The sequence below is a fragment of the Lissotriton vulgaris genome, chromosome 2_1 (assembly GCF_964263255.1).
Source record: "Lissotriton vulgaris chromosome 2_1, aLisVul1.2, whole genome shotgun sequence".
Classification (NCBI taxonomy): domain Eukaryota; kingdom Metazoa; phylum Chordata; class Amphibia; order Caudata; family Salamandridae; genus Lissotriton; species Lissotriton vulgaris.
In genome coordinates, this window is record NC_141687.1 from 419,413,651 (window position 1) to 419,438,631 (window position 24,981).

The 24,981-nt window shown below is 44.3% G+C and overlaps 1 protein-coding gene across 2 annotated transcripts in view; it reads right to left on the reverse strand.

Moving 5' to 3' along the window:
- NDUFS1 (NADH:ubiquinone oxidoreductase core subunit S1) overlaps positions 1 to 24,981 on the reverse strand; it is a 657,173-nt gene that overhangs the window by 19,420 nt on the left and 612,772 nt on the right. For both annotated transcript variants that reach the window (XM_086955308.1, XM_086955309.1), the window contains exon 18: positions 19,342 to 19,414. In XM_086955308.1, coding sequence (XP_086811434.1) covers positions 19,342 to 19,414 — 73 coding nt within the window. The remainder of the gene's footprint in view (positions 1 to 19,341; positions 19,415 to 24,981) is intronic.

The window sequence follows — 24,981 nt, forward strand, 5'->3', positions numbered from 1 at the left end:
ATTTCTCTGAGCCAGCCATGACCAGACCCAGGCTGAGGGTTGACCTCAGCTGGATGGATTGATAACCTTTCTTCCACAAGCGAAGGCCTTCTCTCCACAAAGAAGAAGATGGGTGGGGCTACAGGCTCATCCATTCGCAGCTGTCACTGGGTGCCAGGCACCAGGCTGCACCAAGGAGGGAAGGCAGTGCGGGAGGAAGGAGTTGGGTTTCAGAGGCCATGTGGCCAGAGACACTGGACAACGCCATTTTGAACAAATCCAGAGGCTGGACAAGAAGGAGGGAGCAGGGGCAGGGAAGTGATGTGCCGCTGTTTGATAGGACACACAAAGACTTCCTGCCAGCTCCCTACTCAACTTTTAAAAAGTACTTGCACAGGGAGAGAAGCTATCTCTGGGGTATGGTCTGCTGAGGCGGAATGTGCTGGAGCCTGGCAATGGGCAGTTGGAAGGAGGACACCCCTGCCTGCCCACTCAGGCCCCTAACAGCACCAGAAGAAGAGCCCAGAACCGTTGCACAGAAGCAGGGGCCTCTGCGCAGGGAGAAAAGAGGCGCAGGGAGCCAGTGAAGACCGCTCCCTGCAGAATGCACCCTTTTGGAGACCCGGAGGGTAACGGAGAGTGCTCCCAATGGCTGGGGAACGCCACCAGGAACAAGAAGATGTGAAAATGGGGCAGATCGGACCCCCAGGGGCTGAGATATGGCCCCCGGAAGGTAGGCGACCTTTGACCCCTAAGAAGACAGACAACTAAGTGCGTGGGGCTCTGCCGCCGGTCTCAGAAATGCCCGGGGTGGGTCAGGTCCCGGGGCCTGCCCCAAGGAGAAGTAAAGCCGGGGAGCGCTGTCACGCTCCCCGTGAAGGTGCCCTGCAGGGGGGCCAGGAGCTCACCCTGGCCCCCACCGAAGATGGAGGCGGGGGAGCGCCGCCGCTCGCCCGCGAGGAGGAAAGCCGGTGTTGTGTGGCGTTTTAGGCTCTGAGTGAATTTTTCCGATTCATGCCCTATATAGGTACAATTCGCATTGCCCTTATATAGGCATAGAAATCAAGCCCTTATTTAGGCATAGCCCATGCTATCCAAATACAGGCATGGCTACTTCCACCCGTACCAACCGTCACGATTTCTTTGAAAATCAGCTTAAGCAGTAGGGGGACTTCCCCTTGCTTGAATATTGATTTCTCCAGGAACTCAGCTACTTTACAATGAACAACTATTCCACAGGGATTCATTGTGACGTTCATATGCCCGACTTTACGCCAAACTATGGCATTCCTAAACACCTTCGAGGTATAAATATACCTTCACTAGTTATGGCAAACTATGGTGGTTCGGAGCAGATCGATAGCCTACTTGCCAGACGCAGCTCGCTACAGCAAGTGCAGAAGGAAGCCGACTCTCCAGCTGACGCACTGATCAGGAAGCTGCCCTTCTTTCGCCGCAAATCCAGCTCCAGTGTTTCCGGCTCCCCTTGCGGAGTGTTGGGAAATAGAGACAGAGATACCAGACCTCCTTCACTCTAACTAAGGTATGGAGCTGATTAGAAGCTAGAGAAACCTTTGGTAGATTCTTGGCAAAGAAAACTAAAACCTATGCTACACAATACTTACTTCTACCCGCGTACAAGACTTAGGTTAGGTACATTGGGGTAGGCATATTTTAGAACCACCAGTTGAGTTTTTAATTCTATGTTATTTATGTATGTATTTTTATATGGCTTAGAAACCATACAATGCTCTTACATATTATTTTATAGTACTATTATTGCTGTACGCATTATACTTTGCAGTCCGCATAACGATTGTAGCAGTTCACTTCTCATGCATGAGAAAGAAGACTGTTCAATAAACTTTTTTATTGAAAACGCCAGTCTCTCTATTTCTCTGCAACTCTGTAGAAACGAAGCATGCATGATTGAAATACTTCTCTATTGTTACAGCGACTCTGAGAGATATATTCTTATTCTTGGGAAACAAAGTTGTCATGTTTAAGCGGTTGTCAGAAACTAATCCCTTCTTGTGTATTCAAGAAAGTTTCTAGTGGCCTCTGAGTTAGCTGGCACTCACCTTTAAGTTTAGTATTTTCGATAGAGACCTTGTTCACCTCAGTCCTATGTCTAATCTATTGGATATATTATTCCAATGCGCAGAGCCTATTGGGACTATAGGAACTACACTACATGGCGCCCAACGTTTGGTAAGGCACTAATTTAACGCTAGATACTAAAGTAACTCAGTTGTGCTTTTCTCAGAGACCCCTTTTTCCCTTAAAATACTCCAATAGACGTCTGGAGTGGGTAAAAGGATAATATACTCCATAGCTGAGTAGGACGAAAAATAATATGTATTAGTTTTTGGTTAGTTCAACTTTGAAGGATACAGTGTTCCAAAATATTGTCAGCAAGAGCTGGTAGGGTAGTTTTTGTGATAGTGGCACACGAATATCACCAGACAAAGGTTTCTATTCATGGATAATATTCCCTGAAGCTAATGCAGTAACTAAATTGTTTCACTTCTATAAAGAAGATGAACCACCAATGGAATACATTCCTTTCGAGGACATTGAAATTCCATTAACATACCAAGAGCATGCGCTCTGGTTTAAAGGCGTCCTAAAACATATAAATCACATTATCAGGCTTGTTCCACTAGGTAGACCAGGAGCGACATGGCCGTTATTAGCCAGCTATACACCACATCCTGCCATTGAAGAAATGTTGGATGAGGAACTATTAGTTCAACTAAAAGAACTAATCAAAATCTACAGACAATTGGTTTAATATGTCATGCAGACTTTTACTGTCCAAATGGCAATAAGGATTCCAGAACATACCCCTTACCAGGGGAACACAAATAAAATTACACCACAGACTTTACACTCAGTTGTTGGTAAATTACCCGCAAAAGGAGAACAAATTGCATTCTGGATAGCTCAAAAAATTACTCAAATCGAGGCAGTATTTCCTGATACTACCCCTCATGAGAAACACAGAATACTAACAATCTGTTTACCAATGGGGATCGCACCACACCTGGAGGACTGCGACACTTGGGGTACAGTCTTTGCTGCAATCTACACCAAAAGACATGGTGTTCCGTCAATGGCGGTTATACCAGACGTCCTGAAACAGATTCAAAATTAATACGGGGCAGAGCCTGCTTTAAATTTAGGTATGAAATTACTGAAGGATTTCAAACAGGTTTCAACAATAATATTAGCTAATAATAAAGTTGAAGCAGCATCCAAGGCGATCTGCAAAAAATTAAAAGAATTTGATGTAACTGAGCAACCACATGAACTGGCCAGAATAATTGAAAAATCCTATGAAGAATTAGGCATAGACAGCTTGGGTGGGAAACCAGTTAAACCCCAACTGTCAGAAAGTCCTGAAAAGGTAATTATTAAAAACACTCCTACTCCTCCTAAAAAGTAATGGGAGAACCCTAAACAAACTTCTAAAGAGAAGCGTTCTCAATCCAGAGGTAGGTCTCATTAAAAGGAGCCCTCTGAAAGGAGGTATAACCTCTGGAATAGGGCTAATTTTAGAAAACCTGAAGATATCAAGATACTGGTACACGTTCCTCTCGTACCTTTCAGACTTCGTCACAGAAATCCGAAAGAAGAGGACGATCAGAACACAAGGAAGAACGCGTGAAGTCCAAAGACGATCAACACGTTCAGAAAAATAAGAAAACTCAATTCACCAAAAAGAAGTTAGCAGGTCTAAAAATCAGACATGCCGAGGATCTTGATGACCACTCAAGAACGGGAAATGGGCTAAAACAATGTTGGACAGCGCAGCAGAAGTCACCATAGCTCGCAAGAAATTGGAGGATCATCTGGAGACAGTGGACTTGAATGAGTACATCCAAGTTGAACCTGCAGACACCAGGGTTAGTGTCCCACATACGTTATATGAAGTAACACTCCAGATGGAGGGAGACATAACTAGAAAAATAAGAGCACTCTTTTGGGAGCGGCTCTCTCATAGTTATGACATTCTTCTAGCTGAACACCTGGCCACCTGAATTTGCCAGGGAGTGCCCACATGGCTAAGAAATCATTATGCCACCCTTCTCAAATCATATTCCAATTCATTTAAAATATACTTATGCCAGAAAATGGGCAGAGTCCCAGGCTCCAGCATTATACAAAATCATTTAGGATGGGATGAGGATTCTCCTCAACATAAAATCCAGTTAAAAAAATCAACCAACTGCAAAAAGGCAGTATCAAGTTAAGCAAGAAGCTAAAATACAGGTCAAGGAGATCTTAGATCAACTTGAATACCAAGCGGTGATTGAAACATGCACCTCGTCAACAATCCTTTGTTTCCTGTCTCTAAACATATCGTTTAGTTTTGGATTACAGACATCTAAACTCTTGTTGCAAAACTTTTGCAGTACAAAATGCACACAGTGCAGCACTAATGAATAACATTGTGCGTAAAAAGTATAAAACCACATTAGATATTTCTAACGGTTTCTTCTGTTAACACCTTCACTGCTAAGGCACCATTGATATTTTACATTCATTTTCCATTGAAATGAATGGAAAGTTCATGACGAGTTACCCTTGTCATTAGCAGCCAAGAGGTTAAAACATTGCATATGAAAGTAGGTATTTGACCGCTTTCTCAATTATGGAACACAGCGTCACTTCTGTCATCTCCCTCAGGAATTCAAGAATAGTCCAGGGTTATTTTCAGCCAGGGTAACAGAGTTACCACAAACCTATGATGATGAGGCATTATCATATGTCGATGACATCTAACAGACGATGACTTGGATAGACACTTGAACAGGGTGAACACATTAATATTGGGCTTGGCCTCTGAAGGGTACAACTTCAATTTCAAGAAATCACGAATTGCCCATTTAAACGTCCTTTTCCTAGGATATGAATTATCAAGTGAAGGCTAAAGCCTGGCAGCAAACTTTCTAGAGAAATGTGCGCTGCTCCAACCTCCAAAAACGCTGAAAACTTACAGCCGATTCTAGGTTTCCTGAATTTCGGCAGAACTTACATTCTAAATTACGCAGAAAGGGTTAAACCTCTGCACGAATTAATCAAACCTGATTTTAAAACAGTTAATTGGACACAAAAACATACAGAAATTTTGGGTTCATTGCAAACAGACATGTTAGCAACAAAACATTTACAAACGTGCGTAAACGTAGGCAACTTAGTGATCCGAATCATTCCAGGACAATGCAGATTCACGTACTTAACCTTTAATAAAGGAGAAGTACCAATAGCTTACACATCACACTTGTATACACAAGCAGAAATTAAATTCACTTCTACAGAAAATTTTTTGACAGCGGTTCAAACTGCAGTAGCAAAAGAGAGAGCCCTCGCACAGGGTAAGCACATTATGGTTGTTACCTCCTGTACCTGCCTTAGAGGCAGTGACGAAAGCGAGCATTCCAAATGCAAAAGCTTTACATCCTAGATGGATACAATGGGTTAATTCTCTTGCTGCAACAGACGCTGAATACGCTTTTGACCCTTATTTGAAAACACAAGCATTTCTACAATGTGAACAAGAATGTCATCTACCTACTGAGATTCTACCTCTAGAGCAGTATGAATGTATAATTTATACTGACGGATCACCCCAACCCACTACGGGGGGTAAACAAGCTTATAGTGCTGGGTGCGCGATGGTAAATTTCGACCTATGGTCACTAAAACTCAATCTCTAGGAGATTGTACAGCTCAGCGAGCTGAATTACAAGCATTTAAGATGGCGCTTGAAAATACTGATCGCGAATTCCCCACGCTCATAGTGTGCGATTCGTATTATTGTGTTCAATCTTACAAGGAAAACTTGCAAAACTGGATTCAAAACGGTAACAAAGATGCAAAAAAAGCATAATCAAGCAGAAGTTGCTTTGGGGACAAGTAGTTCAGTTATGACAAGAACTACAATAGACTCAGGTGATACATACACTGAGTCATCAACGTGATGGCGTTCACGTTGAAGGGAATTCATTGGCTGATGAAGCCGCAAAGGCAGCTGTGCAAACAGCTTCCGTAGCTGCAATCACTCGTTCAATAATGAAAAGAGACAGCGAAATAATGCAAACTGTCAATGCTTCAAGCAAAGACAGTGGTAAAACATTACCAAAAGGCTTTCCACTCAAATACTCATACATAACTGATGCAAATAATGTTCCTTTTGCTCGAATCCCTGGAGTGGGGGATAGAGTAATTCCAAACATGGAACATAGATTAGGACTAATTTTAGCAGCACATGAAGAGCTTGCCTCTGCACACGAAGGTGTTTCCACCACAGTGTCATTATTAAAACAGAGATACTGGTGGCCGCGCATGAGGAAACAGACCAGAAACTATGTTTTGGAATGTGAAATCTGCCAGAAGATGAAAGTGTCTACAGTGAAACGTCCTGCGCAGACGCCCCTGTTAATATCAGATAAACCATTAGCTTGCGTTTATCTGGACCACTGTGGTCCCTTACAGAGGGATGGTAACTATAAATATATCATGGTCGAAGGGGATTCGTGGTCAAGATTCATTTGGATGTGGCCTCAGCGCCCGGCTGACGCTCAAACTGTTATAAAAGATTTGGGAGTCTTTATCGGCACATACGCAATCGGCGCGCTACATTCTGACCAGGGTCCTGAGTTTAGCTCTCGAGCTTCCAAGGAGGCCATGGCCAAATTGGGCGTTGCATTGCGGTACTCTAGTCCATTCCATCCTTAGGGAAATTCGGTAGTGGAAATAAAAAAACGTGACAAAGCAATCTATAACAGCTATGGTGGGTCAAACATCTAATAAGTGTCCAACATAGTCTTAACAATCTGCCAAGAAGTTCTCTAGGGGGTATCACTCCATGTGAAATCCTTTTTGGAACTAGAATGATTGTGCCGGACCTCGATTGTCACACTTCAGTGGTGGGACAAAAACCCTTTGATATTAAAGATTGTTTGGCTGTTTTGCAGGACTTAAATGAACTAGGATCAAGACAAAGTAACGTGCTCCTGAAGCCAACAACCACTGAAGAGAAACAGACTGTCCCAGCAAGGCCTGCCTGGATTCCAAAGATTGTGGATCTAGTTAGAGAAAAGATCGCGGACAAGAAGGAATTTGGGCCTTCTTACAGACAACCAGTACCTGTCCTAGCCATTCACGGATCAAGAACAGTATTACTGCCGCCCCTTGCTGGTAAAAAGGAGAACAGGTTTGTGTCCATCGACCTGGTAAAACCATATCATGCATAAGTTGCTTTGGGGACAAGTAGTTTAGTTATGACAAGAACTACAATAGACTCAGGTGATACATACACTGAGTCCACTAAGCAGTAAGCAAAGTGGACTCCAAAGATGTAGCAGATGCCCTAATCTGGCTTCTATCCAAGTGGTTCAAACTGAGAGACTCATCACTTTTTAAGAATCTGCAGTGCGAAGAGAAGGACTATGCAACAAAACCAGTCTTGAGACCCAAATAACAGTTAGTCAAGAAACGCCTGTCTACAATGAAATAGCATTTGACTATACAAATGTAACAAGTGATCAAGTGGTTCCAGCGATTTCAATGAATCCTGATGCAATCCCTACAATTGACAGAACTGCCTCTGACTATTTCATTAACTTTGATACGTTTACCGAGGATCCCAGCGAACCTGAAACAACACCAGTAAAAAGAACTTTGAAAGAACAAGCAACAGACTTTTTCTATCACCTGGAAAAGACTTATCTGGTTTCATCATGCATTGAACTTTGGATTGTGTTGGGTGTGCTTTTTCTTCTACTTTGGTTGACTCTTGTAATAACTTTGGGAATGCTGATAAATGGAAGCAAGTAAGAACATCAACTTACTCCTCAAGCCACACAAATCATCTCATCGTGAACAAAGAGACCATCACAGCGGTTCCTATGGTGAACAGCCATTAGTACACGGCTATTACACTGGCTATTACAACGCCTACCATTACTTTTCAAGCGTTACAACGCATGCGATGTAACAACGCATAGCCTTTACTACGCAAGTTGTTACATCGCATGCGTTGTAATGCTATCCCAGCTATGCAAATGTACGTGTTTCCTTTTATTTAATATTATTTTGTGCGAGTGACAGTCGAAAAGAATTAGGCAGTATGCGGCTGTAGAAACGAACCGCAATTATTGTTCTCCGCGTGCATTTGGTTTTATTTATTTTATTTATTTAATACATTTGTAAGGCGCAACAGCTACCCTGAGGGTTTCCCGGCGCCTTGGATCTGTGAGCGTGAACTGAAATATTGTAAGTGCTACTGATTAAAAAGCCAAGCTTTGACTCCCTTCCAGAATTGGAGATAGCTTGCTTCCAGATGAAGTTTAAGTGGTAGAGAGTTCCACAAAACTGGGGCCAGATAAGAGAACGAACGTCCACCCAGACGTACTCGCCTGAATCTGGGGACAACAAATTTGGCCTGTGTCATGGACCGAAGTGTGCGCGAGGGTAAATATTTCTGAACCAGCCTACATAAATAGGAAGGTGCCCCATTCGCATTAATCCTGTAACAGAGTGCTTTAAATTTCACCCTGTTTGCGATTTTCAGCCAATGCAGTTTAAGATGTTGTGAAATGCTCGAGCGCCCTGGGAGATGGGGAAGCAGCCTAGCAGCAGCATTCTGCACATCCTGCAGACGGTTAATAGTGTCTTTATTAGAACCTAGAAACAAGATATTTCCATAATCAAGTCGAGATCCTATTAAGGCCTGTATTACCGTCCTCTGTGCCCCTTTGGGAAGTTGCCACAGTATCTTCCTTAACCATTTAAGGATTCCAAAGCAGGTGGAGGCTGTTTTTGCGGTATGTGCACGCATTGATAATTTATCATCCAGTATAATTCCAAGATTGCGAGCCGATGATACCGCAACCGGGGTTGGGCCCATTTCAGTCGGCCAATGAGCAGGGCCCCAGAGATCCTTATGATCACCAAAGATAAGTAGCTCTGTTTTTTCTCCATTGAGTTTTAGTTTATTGGAGAAAAGCCAGTCGGCAATTTTCAGGAGACCAGAGCGGAGAGGGGAAATATCGGATTTGTCAGTGGATGCTAGGGAGAACACTACTTGCGCATCGTCCGCATAGGAATAAATAATGAGACCCATGTCTTCCACAATTTTAGCTAGTGGGGTGACATAAATATTAAATAAAAGTGGGCTCAATATAGAGCCTTGAGGTACCCCATACATGGAATTCAAAGTATCAGATGAGTTATTTTTGGAGAAGAGAAGAATTGTTCTAGTCATCTCAAGGCTTTCCCTTTGACACCTATGTCCTCCAATGTCTGAATTAGGGTGTTGTGGGAGATGGTGTCAAAAGCGGCACTCAAATCTAAAAGAATGAGTGCCGCCGTGCCCCCGCCATCTAATTCCTTACGGATAGCTTCCGTAACCCCAAGTAGGGTTGATTCCGTAGAGTGTCCCTTTCTAAATCCGGACTGTGAGAAATGCAGCAAATTATTATTAATGACAAAATCCGATAACTGATTATTTACATGTTTTTCTAGAATTTTCGAACAGATAGGGAGTAGTGATATTGGTCGAAAATTAGAGAAAATCTCTGGGTCACATCTGCTTTTTTTCAGCAGAGGGACTATCAATGCATGCTTCCAGTCATCGGGTATCACAGCTTCCTCTAGCGAAGCGTTTAATAAAGATCTAATTGTACCCAGCATCGAAGAATCCAACTGCTTTAGGATGGCCGCAGGGATTGGATCCTGAGTTGAGCCTGACCTAATGCTGTTGAGTATATCTACAAAGGTCACCATATCCATGGATTGCCAACTAGTTAATGCATTCTCCCACAAGATTGCCCTGTCAGCTTTCTCATTAGGGGGAGACGTATTAACTACAGGAGTTGTATCCTCTTCGTGTTTGCTAAAATGAGAATAGATCTTGGTTAATTTCTCATTAAAAAATTGGGCTATATGGTTACATTGCCTAGTGGATAAAATCGGTGGTTCAGGTTGATGGGCAGCCCCTGCCAGATTTTTTAGAACTTTAACACCTTGTCTGCTAGGGAGATTTTTCTACTGTGCTGGACACAAACAGCAATGGGTGTGTTCATGACGAGCTCAGCTCGTCATAAGACACGACCAGTGTTCTGCATGACGAGCTGAGCTCGTCATGAGCTGGGAAGGGGTTAAAAAGAGTGCCCGAATTGCTCTGTGCGGCTAAAATAGTAGCTTTGGTAAAATTGCCCTTAGCTATTTTGCAGGACAGATGGTAGGCATTGAGCGCATGCTTATAAGTTTCCTTATGGGCCGGGTTGTAGTTTCTTCTCCATAGCCTCTCTAATTTAGTTTGGTTTGTTGTAATTATCTGTTTATGTGTACAGTGTGCGTCGTCGATTAATGTTCGCAGTGTCAGTTGTTCGCATTTGCTGCCACATAATCGAATAAAATGAAACTAAAATATATATATTTTCTTAAAATACAGTATTATACAGATTGATCCGTGTGTGTGTGTGCGCGCGTGTGTATGTTTGTTGGAAACAATCTGTCTGTAGTTGGAGAAAGGGGCATACAACGGCATTTGCAATTTGTTAATAAACCAGGGACGTGTATAATCATATTTGGTCACAATTCGTGTTTATTGTCATTCCAGTGAGCCCGCTTTACAATTGTGCACACAGCAGGGTCCAGGGGCTCAAGTGATTCAACGTGAAGTGCTTTTAATCACCTGTTAATGTGCCACGAGTGACTAAACACTTATGAACCCTCTTCCATGTCATTCCCTCTCAACCCCTATTGTCACGCGCCAACCCCACTCCCCACAAAAAACTCGCAAAGGTCGGCTCTGCACACAAACTCACACAGACACACACACAGAGACGCCTCAGCACTTACTGTGTGTGTTTGAGGATGCCACCTTCCATGCAAGAAAGGGCACTGGATAATTTGGTACTCCGTAGTTTGGGAATATCTCACATGGAATAAGGTAAAGATTTGAGCTGTTTCCCAAATTTGTTTTTATTACATGTCTAAGCAGTTGCGAAATAAAAGAAATGCGCACTACAAACTAGTAGTAATGGTATGTGCGAAGTCAAAACTTCTTACTGAAAGCATGGGAACTGTTGGTTTGCGTAGTAATGAGTCATATTCGTTCCTATACCTGATGGTATAGCTTGGGACAGAACTGAATAGTTCAAGATTTCTTTGAGTGACTTTGTTTCATCTAGTACCTTTTCTGATGATTGGGACTTCGAGACTGTTAATATGATGCCAGACTTAGAAATGTCTGCAAAATTTACAAATTATGAATACTTAGAAGGTTTATCAGATTATGAGCAAATGTATTGTTATAATCACTATGGTCATCATTTCTTGCATACATTTGCAAATCCTATAAATGTATTAACTTATAACCAATGGGAACATTGTCCTAAGCCACCAAAGGGTAGCTCAAAAACATTTTATGGCAAATTTCCATACTTTTAAGGTTTTAATACTTCCAATCCAGAATAATTTTACTTTAAAAATGTAAATGGGACAGGAAGGAAAAGTATGTTGACAAATACCAAGCAAATTTATTCTGCACCCTTTTATGCTCAACTGTCTGCGTTAGGTTTTGACTTTTGGAAAGGCAACATTGAGACAAAAACTGTCTGGGGAAAAAAGACTACAAAAAACAATTTGATGGACAGAATGTAGATCAATGTCTTACATTCACCCCAGTACAAGGATCTGGGCCTAAATGAAATGAAATGAAATGAATGAAACTTATATAGCGCACGACTTACCCTGGGGCATCTCAGCGCTTGCTTAGGGAACCCGTCCTGGTATTCCCTTGTGAGATAACCCTGGCAGGGTATCCCCAAGGTGAAAGCCAGGCATCCCACCGCGAGGGGCCGATGTGGAGATTAAGCAAGCTATTGCCCAGAGTCGCAGAGTGTGAACCCGTGAGTCGAGAAGGCATATCTTTCCCAGACCGGAATCAAGCATCCGAGGACCAAACCGGTCCGGTCCTCGGATGCTTGATTCCGTTCTGGGAAGGACATGGCTTTTGTAGTTCGGACTGGACTGTTCCCATGGGGCACAGGGTCAGAGCTGATTTGCATATCGCCATTGTCTAACCCAAGGTGGTGTGGAGTGCAAAAAAACGATGGATTAGGACCCAGATCTTTCGACTGGGTTGAATGTGTGACTTTGATCCTCATTCGGTCCATCACCTGTTGTTTTTGCAATTCCGCTATAAGTGTACTGGGGATGCCCAGACGTGGGTCCCAGGCACTCCACACCACTGGAGTCAAGCTAGCCGGGCTGATGAGAGGTGTTACCTCGAAACCGGTCCGGTCCTCGGATGCTTGATTCCGTTCTGGGAAGGACATGGCTTTTGTAGTTCGGACTGGACTGTTCCCATGGGGCACAGGGTCAGAGCTGATTTGTATATCGCCATTGTCTAACCCAGGGTGGTGTGGAGTGCAAAAAAACGATGGATTAGGACCCAGATCTTTTGACTGGGTTGAATGTGTGACATTGATCCTCATTCGGTCCATCACCTGTTGTTTTTGCAATTCCGCTATAAGTGTACTGGGGATGCCCAGACGTGGGTCCCAGGCACTCCACACCACTGGAGTCAAGCTAGCCGGGCTGATGAGAGGTGTTACCTCAAAACCGGTCCGGTCCTCGGATGCTTGATTCCGTTCTGGGAAGGACATGGCTTTTGTAGTTCGGACTGGACTGTTCCCATGGGGCACAGGGTCAGAGCTGATTTGCATATCGCCATTGTCTAACCCAGGGTGGTGTGGAGTGCAAAAAAACGATGGATTAGGACCCAGATCTTTTGACTGGGTTGAATGTGTGACATTGATCCTCATTCGGTCCATCACCTGTTGTTTTTGCAATTCCGCTATAAGTGTACTGGGGATGCCCAGACGTGGGTCCCAGCACTCCACACCACTGGAGTCAAGCTAGCCGGGCTGATGAGAGGTGTTACCTCGAAACCGGTCCGGTCCTCGGATGCTTGATTCCGTTCTGGGAAGGACATGGCTTTTGTAGTTCGGACTGGACTGTTCCCATGGGGCACAGGGTCAGAGCTGATTTGCATATCGCCATTGTCTAACCCAGGGTGGTGTGGAGTGCAAAAAAACGATGGATTAGGACCCAGATCTTTTGACTGGGTTGAATGTGTGACATTGATCCTCATTCGGTCCATCACCTGTTGTTTTTGCAATTGGGGAAAAAAGAATAGCAGGTGCAGGGATTGGAAGCCTTATTTAGAGACTGCATCATCCCAGAGCAAATAATGTTTTTGAATGACACAGTTCAACAGACATCTTGTCATTGGTTAGCCAAGATCAAGGAGTTAAACAAACCACCTATACCTACACCTGATAGTAACAACACTACAGAGGGGGTGGTTGACGTACATACTATTTTGCTTCACAACAGAACAGATCCTGATTGGAAAAAATGGTTACTCTGGCCCACAGACACAAACAACTGTCAAGATAGATTTCTGAGAAAGACACTAGTGTTCACATTCACTAGGCCAGATCCAAGATATGTTCAGAGACAGCATCCAGGAATAGTAACAACATACCGTGTAGTGAAACTGTGCCTTGAGTGGCTACACAAATCTACACTAAAAGGAAGTAAAACAACACTTATCTTTACTTAAAGATGGCGCTAATCTGAGGGTCTTCTTACAAGGACGTACTAAACAGCGTCCTAAACGTTTTATATACGCCGGTATCTATGCCATGTATAATGAAGCATGGAAGATTATGCAAGCAGAGACTGCAGAAGGAATACGAGAAATTGATCGTATTAATTTAGAGAAATCTCTCTCTGTAGTGGACAATGGGTTAACAACTCTGTCGTCCAGGATATCTTCTTTGGACAGCATAGTATCCTCTGCCATAGACATAATGAAACAGGACTTGGTCATGTTGCAACATGGTCAGTGGCAATTACGTTCTATCATGCTATTAGGCTGGACGTTACAAAATTTACGTTCAGGCTATGTGCCTTGGCGTTTAATCAACACCACGTCACTGTTTCCTGAATTTAATCTCACAGATAAACAGATCAAACTGGCACAGAGGGGAGCAGACTATATGGTGCTGAGCATTGAAAAACTGGAACGATTGCCATTAACTGTCGCTGAAAGACCAGCCACAGAATAGATAATCCACAGAACAATCACTCTGCCTGTTACAATTTCCCATTTTCAGTATTACTTAAAACATATACCAGCAGGCATATATGAAAGGTTGGGTAAAGAATACATTAAGACATCCTGGGAATTACCATATACACACAAATGTTGGAGTGGGAGAAAAAAATGTTTCTTAGTGGTAAAAATTGTGAAAACGCACTAAGCGGCTCTCTCCTTTGTCAGGGTATTAATTTACACGCGGCCTGTGATGGTTCCTCTAACAACTTATGCTGCCACCTGCAAGGTTCACCAGCTGGGGTGATTGATCCAATTTTCGGACAATTTTCTAATGGTAGTTACATTATGTTGAATGATCACAGCTGCTGTGGCATGTTGCCAGGTTTACCCGATCTCGTAACTGTGTCAGCCAGGGTCACTTGCTGTATGCAAGTATTGTTTCCAAAAACCAAGACATACTGGGAGTCGCTGTTAAGGCCTTCACTGAACATCTCGTCTATACAAATTGATATTTTAAGCAGAATATAAGCCATTCTTTTACAAAAAAACGTGCATTGACCTCGGCCAAAGAGACGTATGATCTGCAAGTTGCAAGGACTTCAGAGATACATGCCCTTTTAACCACAAATTGCCCTATACATTTCTCAGAAATGTTAAGTCGTATCTTAAACATGTCTGATACGAGTGGTATTGTACATGTATTGAAGACAGTTTTTTTTGGGACTTTTAGCACCTTTTCAAGCAGTCCTAGGCATATTTCCAAACTTTGTACACACTTTGTTTGGCGGACTGCCTCTTGTTTTGGGACTCGCAGCAGGGATACTATTTTTGCACCTACTGATCCGATATGGCAAGCCAAATCATTAGCGATACCCAGTTCACCATGGAAAACACTCTACTGGCGATGAAGTGTCGTGAGCGCATAGTACACATTTTGGGATTAACTTGTTTAAGAGAATTGAATACCACATGGTTTATGTCATTTAGACCAATTTGGCAAGATTGCGACGAACGCGTGTTAGACATCTGTCTTAGACTCCTGCCAATGGATGTTGATACTTTGCTTGGACCAGTAACGGCTCATGCACTGTGTTGTCCCCAACGGCTACCAATCCTGATGACGACATTCATTGAGATCTCACAGACGCAACATGCTACTGCTGAGGTACGAGGGGAAAGCGGCACACAGGTCCCTTCCAATTCGAACATTGCTAATGCGACCAGCGCTGACAGCGATGCTACACATCTATATGCGATTGATCTTTTTAACAAGGTAATCCACCTTTCGCCTACAATGGTAGACAAATTCTTTACAGACTTAGAAGACTTGATGTTTTCCCCAAACACTAATACTGACTTTTGAGTTGGCACAGTGTTCTGGGAGACTCCGAATTCGACCTTCATTTTTCAAAACAAAGTTTCTAACTTTGGAACTCTTTTTCCTATGATTAATTTTTGTTTTTACAAATTTGAATTATTTCATTTTTTGGGCACAAAGTAATCTGCAAGGTAGAACTATTCATAAAGAACTAGAATTATTTGAAAAAAGTTCTAAGAGACAATATTTGACCTTGTCCACATTCAAACAGTTTATATAATCTGCCATGAAATGGTCTCGACTTTCTTCTGTATTTAAGAGCCATTTCATAAATGTATTTTCGTGATTCATTCGGATAGCATTTCAAATGTCAACTATATGCTTTGAATGAAACATTGCTTTAAATGCGTACAGCACAAATGCTCTTTTCATGTACAACCAGTACCAATGCATTTTTATGTATTTTGGGTAGATTTTTAAACACATCATGTTTAGATATGTTTTAACATGTTTAGAACTTAGTAATGTCGTACATAAGAAAGTGGAGTGGGTGTTGTGTGGAGTTTTAGGCTCCGAGTGAATTTTCCAGATACATGCCCTTATATAGGTACAATTCGCATTAGCCTTATATAGGCATAGAAATCAAGCCCTCATTTAGGCATAACCCATGCTACCCAAATACAGGCATGGCTACTTCCACCCGTACCAAACGTCACAAAAAACAGCTTAAGCAGTTTGGGAACTTCCCCTTGCTTGAATATTGATTTCTCCAAGAACTCAGCTACTTTACAATGAACAACTATTCCACAGGGATTCATTGTGACGTTCATATGCCTGACTTTACGTCAAACTATGGCATTCCTAAACACCTTCAAGGTATAAATATACCTTCACTTGCTATGGCAAACTACGATGGTTCGGACCAGATTGACAGCCTACTAGCCCGACGCAGCTCAGTACAGCAAGTGCAGAAGGAAGCCGACTCTCCAGCTGACGCACTGATCAGGAAGCTGCTCTTCTCCTTCAGAGAATCCAGCTCCAGTGTTGCCTGCTCCCCTTTCGGGGTGTTGGGAAATTGAGTCCCAAGACATTCTAACTAAGGTATGGAGCTGATTAGAACCTAGAGAAACCTTTGGTAGATTCTTGGCAAAGAAAACTAAAACCTATGCTACACAATACTTACTTCTTCCCGCATACTAGACTTAGGTTAGGTATATTGGGGTAGGCGTATTTTAGAAGCACCAGTTGAGTATTTTAGCCTGTGTATTTATGTATGTATTTTTATATGGCTTAGAAACCATACAATGCTCTTATAGTATTATTTTATAGTACTATTCCTGCTGTACGCATTATACTTTGCAGTCTGCATAACGATTGTAGCAGTTCTCTTCTCTTGCATGAGAAAGAAGACTGTTCAATAAACCTTTTTATTGAAAACCCCCGTCTCTCTATTTCTCTGCAACTATGTAGAAACGAAGCATGCACGATTGACTAGGTGAAATACTTATCTATTGTTTCCACGACTCTGAGAGATATTTTCTTATTCTTGGGAAACAAAGTGGTCATGTTTATGCGGTTGTCAGAAACTAATCCCTTCTTGTGTATTCGAGAAAGTTTCTAGTGACCTCTGAGTTAGCTGGCACTCACAATTAAGTTTAGTATATTCGATAGAGACCTAGTTGACCTCAGTCCTACGTCTAATCTATAGGATACACTACACCGGGGAGCGCCGTAGCACTCCAGTGACAATGCCCCCACATGGTGCCAGGAGCCCGCCCTGGCCCCCGACGAAAATGGCGATGGGGCGCGCCGTCGCGCGATCCCATGCAGAGGAGGAGGGGCCCGGGACCCCATCTCCCGGCCCGAGTGTGGAGGAGGCCGGAGACCCGCGGAAGAGGGGAAGCTGGCTCGCGTCTAAGTGCTCGGCCGGCTCCTGCGGCAGCACAGAAGAGTGCTGGCCGCGCAGTGAGCCGGCAGGGGGAAGCCGGGGGTGGGCTCCCCAGGCTGCCCTCCAACGAAGAAGGAATGCAGGGTTTGGGGATGACCGGAGCCCGGGGGTGTGCTCCGAGCCTTCTGCGCTCACCTGGGGTTCCGGGTGGGACCGAGCCCCCCACCGAGGCTCCAGAAAGCAGCAAAGCGCCAGCGCGGCTCTCCTCAGGCACAGCGTGAGAGCCGCTCATCTATTATTCAGCAGCAGGAGCTTGAAGCGCCCCCTAATGCCTTGCAAGGCATAGGGAATGGATTGTTTTTGGCGTTTTGGTGGCCCCCAGAGGAGAGGGGTCACGATTGAGTGTGAAAAGGTGCTCGGGGAGCTGCTGGAGAAGCGCATTCTCGCCCCCAGTAGAAAGATAAAGTCCTACCCTAAGTTTCTTGAGGATTTAAAAGGAATAACCGCTCAACGCTCGGTGAAGATTGCATCATCTTCTAGGCTGGAACTTTTGTTCTACAACTGGGGGTGCATAGAGAAGTGCATCAAAGATAGACTGGCTGAGTTGGAGATGTCTTGAGAAGGGCATCCCCTGGAGGTGAATTGGTGTAATTACATTAAAATGCATTTACTAATGGTTATTTATTTTGGAAGGACTGACTTTCAAAGATTGTAAGGTGATGTCATAAGCAAAGTGGATTTAAGTGGCAAGGCACTCCTGCTAGGGTGTCCAACTGTATTTACTTAATCCTGTGATCATCTGTAATGCCTTTAGGGGCTGTAATTGCAATACATTTTTAATGATATCCAAATGTTATGAGTACTGTCATTCTAAAGTGTGCGTAAACATGTATTCTTGCTGCTGCACTTAGGTGAAGAACCCAGACTGTTAGCCCTTAAGATGTAGAGGTGCATACTTTATGGTCAGTAGGGGATGCTCAGTCAGGGTCATGTGTCACCAAGGCAGGTGTACCCCTTTTTAATGCTGGTTGAGGTAATGGGGTGGGTCGCCGCTGGGATGGTGCCAGTGTGCAGGGCCCTCGCTCCAAGTTATGTTCAACTAACTGCATTGGGGGCAAGATGATGTGCATACATGAGAGAGGTGGTACTAGACCCCAACCCCCTTGCAGGAGGGGTGGCGATGTTATGCAATGTCACAAAGTAATTCCAACAGCTTATGTATATTTGTAAATTGGTGCATAGTATTGAGTGGTGTGTGTGTTTAATAAATATACTCTTACTTTTATAAAGCAAAGTACAGACTGGACAACCAATTATTGAGTGCCATTTTTGCGCACCTGCAAATGGCGATTACTAGCCCACACCACCTCCCTTGAGTAAGCCTCAGACTGCTCTCCAACGCTACCCTCTGAGAGTCAGGTCCTACAATTGGGTGTTTGGTTCCCAGTGAAGGACAAATGTAGTCATGTTATTTGTGCAGGCCTCACAGATGCTGAATCATTTTCCAACAACACCTTATTAAATTCTACCAATGAGCTTCACTAAACAACTCCTCTTCCTCGGTCTGTTCCTCCAAATTCCCAGGTCCTGTTCGAGCTGCAAGGAATCACCTCCATCTGACTAAGAAGCATCTACACTTCATAAAATGTTGCTGAATGGTCCAGTGCATTGGAGTACATGACACATACTCTATAGCTAAAATGGCCAGTTATCTCTAGGTAGATAACATATGGTTCTACGGCTTCATATCCACTCAATCCGAACAGCTATATACCCCACTAAGTGCTCTTTACCTGGCACTGTATACTGATCTTCCCACAGAAATTACGAGAGCATTCTTTTTTGGAAATCAAATAGCATGTTTGTATGCATCAAAGACTAATTTAGCTTTTCATATGCAAGCATTTGACCCTTTTCTTTTTAGTCATGGCTGGTAAATCCGGCTGCACTCTTATTAAAACTGCAGAAGTACATTTAAAAACCGTAGATAGGTTGCAGGTCTATACAAACCAGTCATGTAGAAATCTTTAATTGAAAGCTGGGGAGGTACGAGAGGTTCAGTTAGAAGCGGTTGATTCACCAGCTGAAAGAAACAGAACATAAAAGACAGCATGTCAGGAGAATGAAGCGTCGGAACGAATCTGAACACTAAAAAGCGCAGGATCACAGATGCAATCGTTCCACAAAACAACTATATACACTGGTGGATAACAGAAGTCTCCACACATTTTCATGCACAAAGTTCAGCATGAAAGACGTTTATTGCCTAAACAGCCTGTGCTTTGGCCGACTTTTTATGTAAGTCACCTGGCAATGTCAATCAGTTGAATTGTCTGTACAAAATACTAAATTTTCAGGTTAGGTATGAAGATTTATTCATGGAAGAAAAAGAAGACCTAAACGACATTGGTACTTTATGAAACACCAAGAAGTAAGCACAAACAAGTTAGCAAATTAAATTTTTGAGAACAACAACTATTACATGACCAATATTTAACTGTGCTGGTATTACTACAACGCAACTTTCAAAATTCTCTTCACCATTCTTCAGAATTATATAGGTCCTATGTAGGACATTTTTTCACAATTATTTTTAAAACATATACACTCAACATTATTTTAGAACGTCAATATTAATAAACATATCGTGTACCGGACGTGTGAGGATGTGGTCTAGGGGATTGAGCTGCTTGCCGCCTTTTGAATTTGGGGACCCACGTTCGAATCCCGAACTTGGTGCTAGACTCAACATTGTGTGACTTAAGTCAAATAACTTAAGCTAGCGTAAAAATATTAAATGTAATCTGTGCACAGTGTAAGTTGTAGATTGTTTACCATCCCTTATTTTAATGTTTTATGCTCCTAAGTTTGATCCTTATAAAATACCAATACATACAAACTACAAGATTTTGACACCTAACGCATGAAGTTGTCTCCACAATAAAACTGATTAACCCGAAATAAAATATAAAATAATGAGCACATAAAATTGTGATTATTTAGCTGTTGATGGTTTATACATCTAATAGTAGAGCTCTTCGACAACCGATATAGCGGTGTCAACCACGCTTCAACTCTCCTGTCATTTTCTAAATAAATTCATATAGCCCGAGTCACAAAGATGCGTATCGTATTTGTGAGGGGTAACATTTCTATCGTACTAATGGGCGTGCATTTCTTTTAGGCCATAGGTTCCATTTTACCAACAGAACTGGCAGGAAGGGAGAGGGTCAGGTCACCAGACCAGCTCCTCTCCTGTAATTCCAATTAACTGGTAGCCGGTCATCAGTGCATGTTAAAGCCAGGGGTGTACCTTGGACAGTAAGACAGGAGAGGGTTGGGGCCAGGAGCTACAGATTTCTCAACAATCTTACTGGCACATAGGGGTCTATTTACCAAATGCTCATGCAGAGCAAACGCAGCGATGTGTGAGGAGGCGAGTGCGCCATATTTACAGAGATGAGCACCCTCTTCCCCTCTCTCTAGCGCCGGTGCATAATCAGGTAGCCTTGAGCAGTGGCGGCTCCTCCGCTAAGGGAGAGGCGCGCCGCCCAACTGCCTTCAAAAAGGAAAAGAAAGGAAATGATAATAACAATGTTATCTTTTTATTTTGTCCTCCTGCTGCAGCAGGATGCGTGAGGGAGCGGGCTGGGCTGAAGAGCAGGGGAGGAGGGTACAAGTGCGCAATAACTGATTGGTCAGCCCGCTCAGGCAGCTCAAAACAGTCATGCGCACTTTCAGTGTTACAGTCTGCGTGGAGAACATGCCAACCCCTCCAGCTTCTGGCTGAGTGCTGTGTCACTGCGCTCAAACCAATCACAACGCTGCATTGCAGCGTTGTGATTGGTCAAGGGGCTTGTGTTCCAGGTGCTTCCTGTTCCTGGAAGACGAGAGCAGGAGCAGATAAGACCCGGAACCCGGCGGGAAAGTAAGTGTTCCGTGCCCGCCGCCACTGGCCATGAGCCACGAGACACTAAAAATGGACTCTCACCCTTCTACACAGCCCGGAAGAACTACTCCGGAAGAGCATGATCCTTGGAGGGGCGGAGCAACACGGACCATCGTCCAATCGCACAAGTTACTTACCTTCTGTAATAATATCTCTGTTAGTTAGTAATAGATTCCTTACCTTAGAATTACCCACAGGCTTCAGACTGGATACAGAATTTTTTGTTTGTCAGCAGTACCTCTGAGCGTCAGAAGGTGGCGTCGGTTGGCTCCACGTTAGTCGTCGGCATCGTGGTCGCCGGGATGACATCGCAGCATCTTCTTAGACACCGCCCTCACGCGCTGACAGTTCCGTACATGACTTTCCGCGCCAGAAACGCAGAACCATGCAAGACACTGACTATTGGTGCACAAAACTAGGGCCCTGAAAGGATGTCCTTAACCCTAGAAATCAGTTCATAGAACGGGGAGGATGGGTGGGGCAGTAAGGAATCTATAACGAATAGTTTCTTACCTGTCGGTGTAGTTTTGCAGCTTGATGATCTTTCTGGATTCACTATGCTGTGCATATTCCGCGGTCTTGTGGTTGGGTCCGGATTCGTAGTCTTTTCTTGTTTTTTTATTTTTTTTTCATCGCCCAGGTGGGCGTCGGCGTCACCCCTTCCTGGGTGTATTTCCGGTGACGTCGGCATGCTTCCTGCGGAAGCTCCCACCCTTGGGCGCCATCTTCAAATTCTTTTTTCCGTGTTTCTTTCGTTTCCGAAATGATGGCAATGTTCTATGTAGGTGAAACTTCTTTTAACCGCTTTGTATAAAAGTCATCCATTTAATTCTATGTTTTTTTTTTGAGCACCTCTTTCTCTCTCCAGCCTCATCTTTCTGGCGGAGGTGGGTGGGTTCGCTAGTGAATCCAGAAAGATCATCAAGCTGCAAAACTACACCGACAGGTAAGAAACTATTCGTTTTGCAGCGTGAATCTTTCTGGATTCACTATGCTGTGCATAGATTTTGTAGCGGTTTCTCATTTCTGTGGCGGATGGGTAGAAGATGAGCTTTGGTTCTTGAATATGTGCTGGAGCACCTTTTGTCCAACTTGTGCTTCTTTGTTCATTTGAACATCAACGCAGTAGTGCTTCGTGAATGTGTGCACTGAAGCCCATGTTGCCGCCAGGCATATGTCTTGTATGGGTGTATTAGCCAGGAAGGCTATTGTTGCACCCTTTTTCCTAGTGGAGTGGGCACGTGGTCCCTCTGCTAGTTCTTGTCCTGCCCGCTTGTGGCAGAGTTGGATTGCTTGCGCAATCCATCGTGCAATAGTGTTCTTTGTTACAGCCTTTCCCAAGAAACTGTTGGCGAATGACACGAAGAACTGCTTTGTCTTCCTGTGTCCTTTTGTCCTCTCGATATAGTGCATGACCGCCCTTCTGGCGTCTAGGGTGTGAAGGGCTCGCTCTGCACTATTTGTTGGTTTTTGGAAAAAACTCGGAATCTGTATGGACTGGTTCATATGGAATCTGGACACCACCTTTGGCAAGAAGTGTGGGTCAGTCCTCATCCCAACCCTGTCATTGTGTATTTGTATGTATGGTTCCTGCAGAGTTAGCGCCTGAAGCTCGCTCACTCGTCGTAGGGACGTTATTGCAACCAAGAAAGCTGTCTTCATGGTCAGCATTTCTAGTGAGGCCTTGTGGAGCGGTTCAAAGGGCTCCTTCATGAGTTCCGTTAGGACTATGTTCAAGTTCCATGCCGGTGGTGGCAACCGCTTGGGTGGTGCGATCCTCTTCGTTCCTTCCAGGAATCTCTTCACAACCTGAGAGGTGAAGAAGCTCCTGCCCATCTCACCCCTTGTATAGGCGACTATCGCTGCCAAGTGGACTCTTAAGGAGGACGAGCTGAGTTTTTTCTCCAGTAAGTGCGTGAGGTATTTTAGCACTGTGGAGTCCTTCTTCATTTTATAGTGAAGTCTTTCCTTCCTGCACCATATTGTGAATCTCTTCCACTTTGCCCCGTAGCACTTCCGTGTGCTGGGCCTTCGTGCCTCCCGAAGGACTCTGAGGGTGCTCTCTGGCAGTCTCAAGTGTGCAAACTCTATGTCCTCAGGAGCCACGCCACTAGGCTCAGGCTCTCTGGCTCTGGGTGCAGTACCTCTCCGTTGTGCATGGAGAGCAGGTCTTTTCTTCTGCCGAATCTGTGGGGTGGACTCTGTGTCATCTCCATGATCTGGGAGTACCATGTCTGTCTGGCCCACTGTGGTGCGACCAGTATCAGGGTCATGTTGCTCGCTCTGCACTTGCTCAGTACTCTGTGTATCAGTGGTATCGGGGGGAAAAGCGTAAGCAAATGTCCCGGACCAATCTATCCATAGGGCATTCCTAAGGGACCCTTCTTCGGGTTGTCTGGATGCGAAGCTTCGGCATTTGGCATTCTGGCGTGTTGCAAACAGGTCCACTGATGGCGTTCCCCACTTGTTGAACAACCACTTCCTCTCCTGGGCATTGAGCTCCCACTCGTGGGATGTTGATGTCGGTCTGCTCAGCCAGTCTGCCTGAATGTTCTCCTTCCCTGGTTGGTGTATGGCCAGTAGGTCTATCCTGAGGGGGATGGCCCATCTCCATATCTCCTGCGCCAGTGTCGAAAGCGTTGTTGACTGTGTTCCACCCTGCTTGTTGATGTAGAACATCGCTGTGGTGTTGTCTGTTTGCAGCAATACCCTCTGTTTGTACAGTCTTGTTTGGAAGGCTTTCAATGCAAGGAAGATTGTTTTCAATTCCAGATAATTGATGTGCTTCGACGCATCTGCTGGAGTCCACAGACCCCTGACTTTGAGCTCTTCCATGTGAGCGCCCCATCCCATCATGGATGCGTCTGTGGTGATGGTCACTGTTGGTGTTGGGGGTGTAAGAGGCTTTCCCTTTGCTATGTTCTCCATGGTCCACCATGTCATTTCCTTCTGCACTGCGTGCGTCACAACCACTGGATCCTCCCAACTCCCTGAAGCTTGTGACCATTGTTCCTGGAGCCATTCTTGGATGGGTCTCATGTGTAGTCGTACGTTTGGTACCAGGTGGATGCATGATGCCATCATACCCAAGATCTTGCTTGCAGTCCTCACTGTCCGAGCTTGTCCCTCCCGGTAGAGGCGAGCTTCCCTCACCAGGGCCCCTGCTCTCTTGTTGCTGGGGAACACTCTGCCCTGCAAGGTGTTGATCTGTGCCCCCAAGAAGATCTTCATTTGTTCCGGCTCCATTGATGATTTTTTCCAATGGATGGAAAACCCCAGGTTTATCAGTGTTCTCGTCACTGTATGTGCGTCTTTCTTGCATTTCTGGTACGAGTTTGCTTTCACTAACCAGTCGTCCAGGTAAGGATATACGTGTATCCCCCTCCTTCGTAGGTGCGCTGCGACTGCCGCGAGGCACTTCGTGAAGACCCTCGGTGCTGATTTTAGACCGAAGGCTAGTGTCGTGAATTGGTAGTGGCTGTCTCCGACCGTGAACCTGAGCATATGTTTGTGCGTTACGTTCATTGGTATGTGCAGGTAGGCGTCCTTGAGGTCTATTGTGACCATGAAGTCCCCAATCTGCAATTGCGGTAGCACCTCTTGCAGGGAGGTCATTTTGAATTTTTGTGTTCTTATGAATGTGTTCAGGAACCTGAGGTCCAGAATGGGTCTCATTGTCTCGTCGACCTTTGGCACGAGGA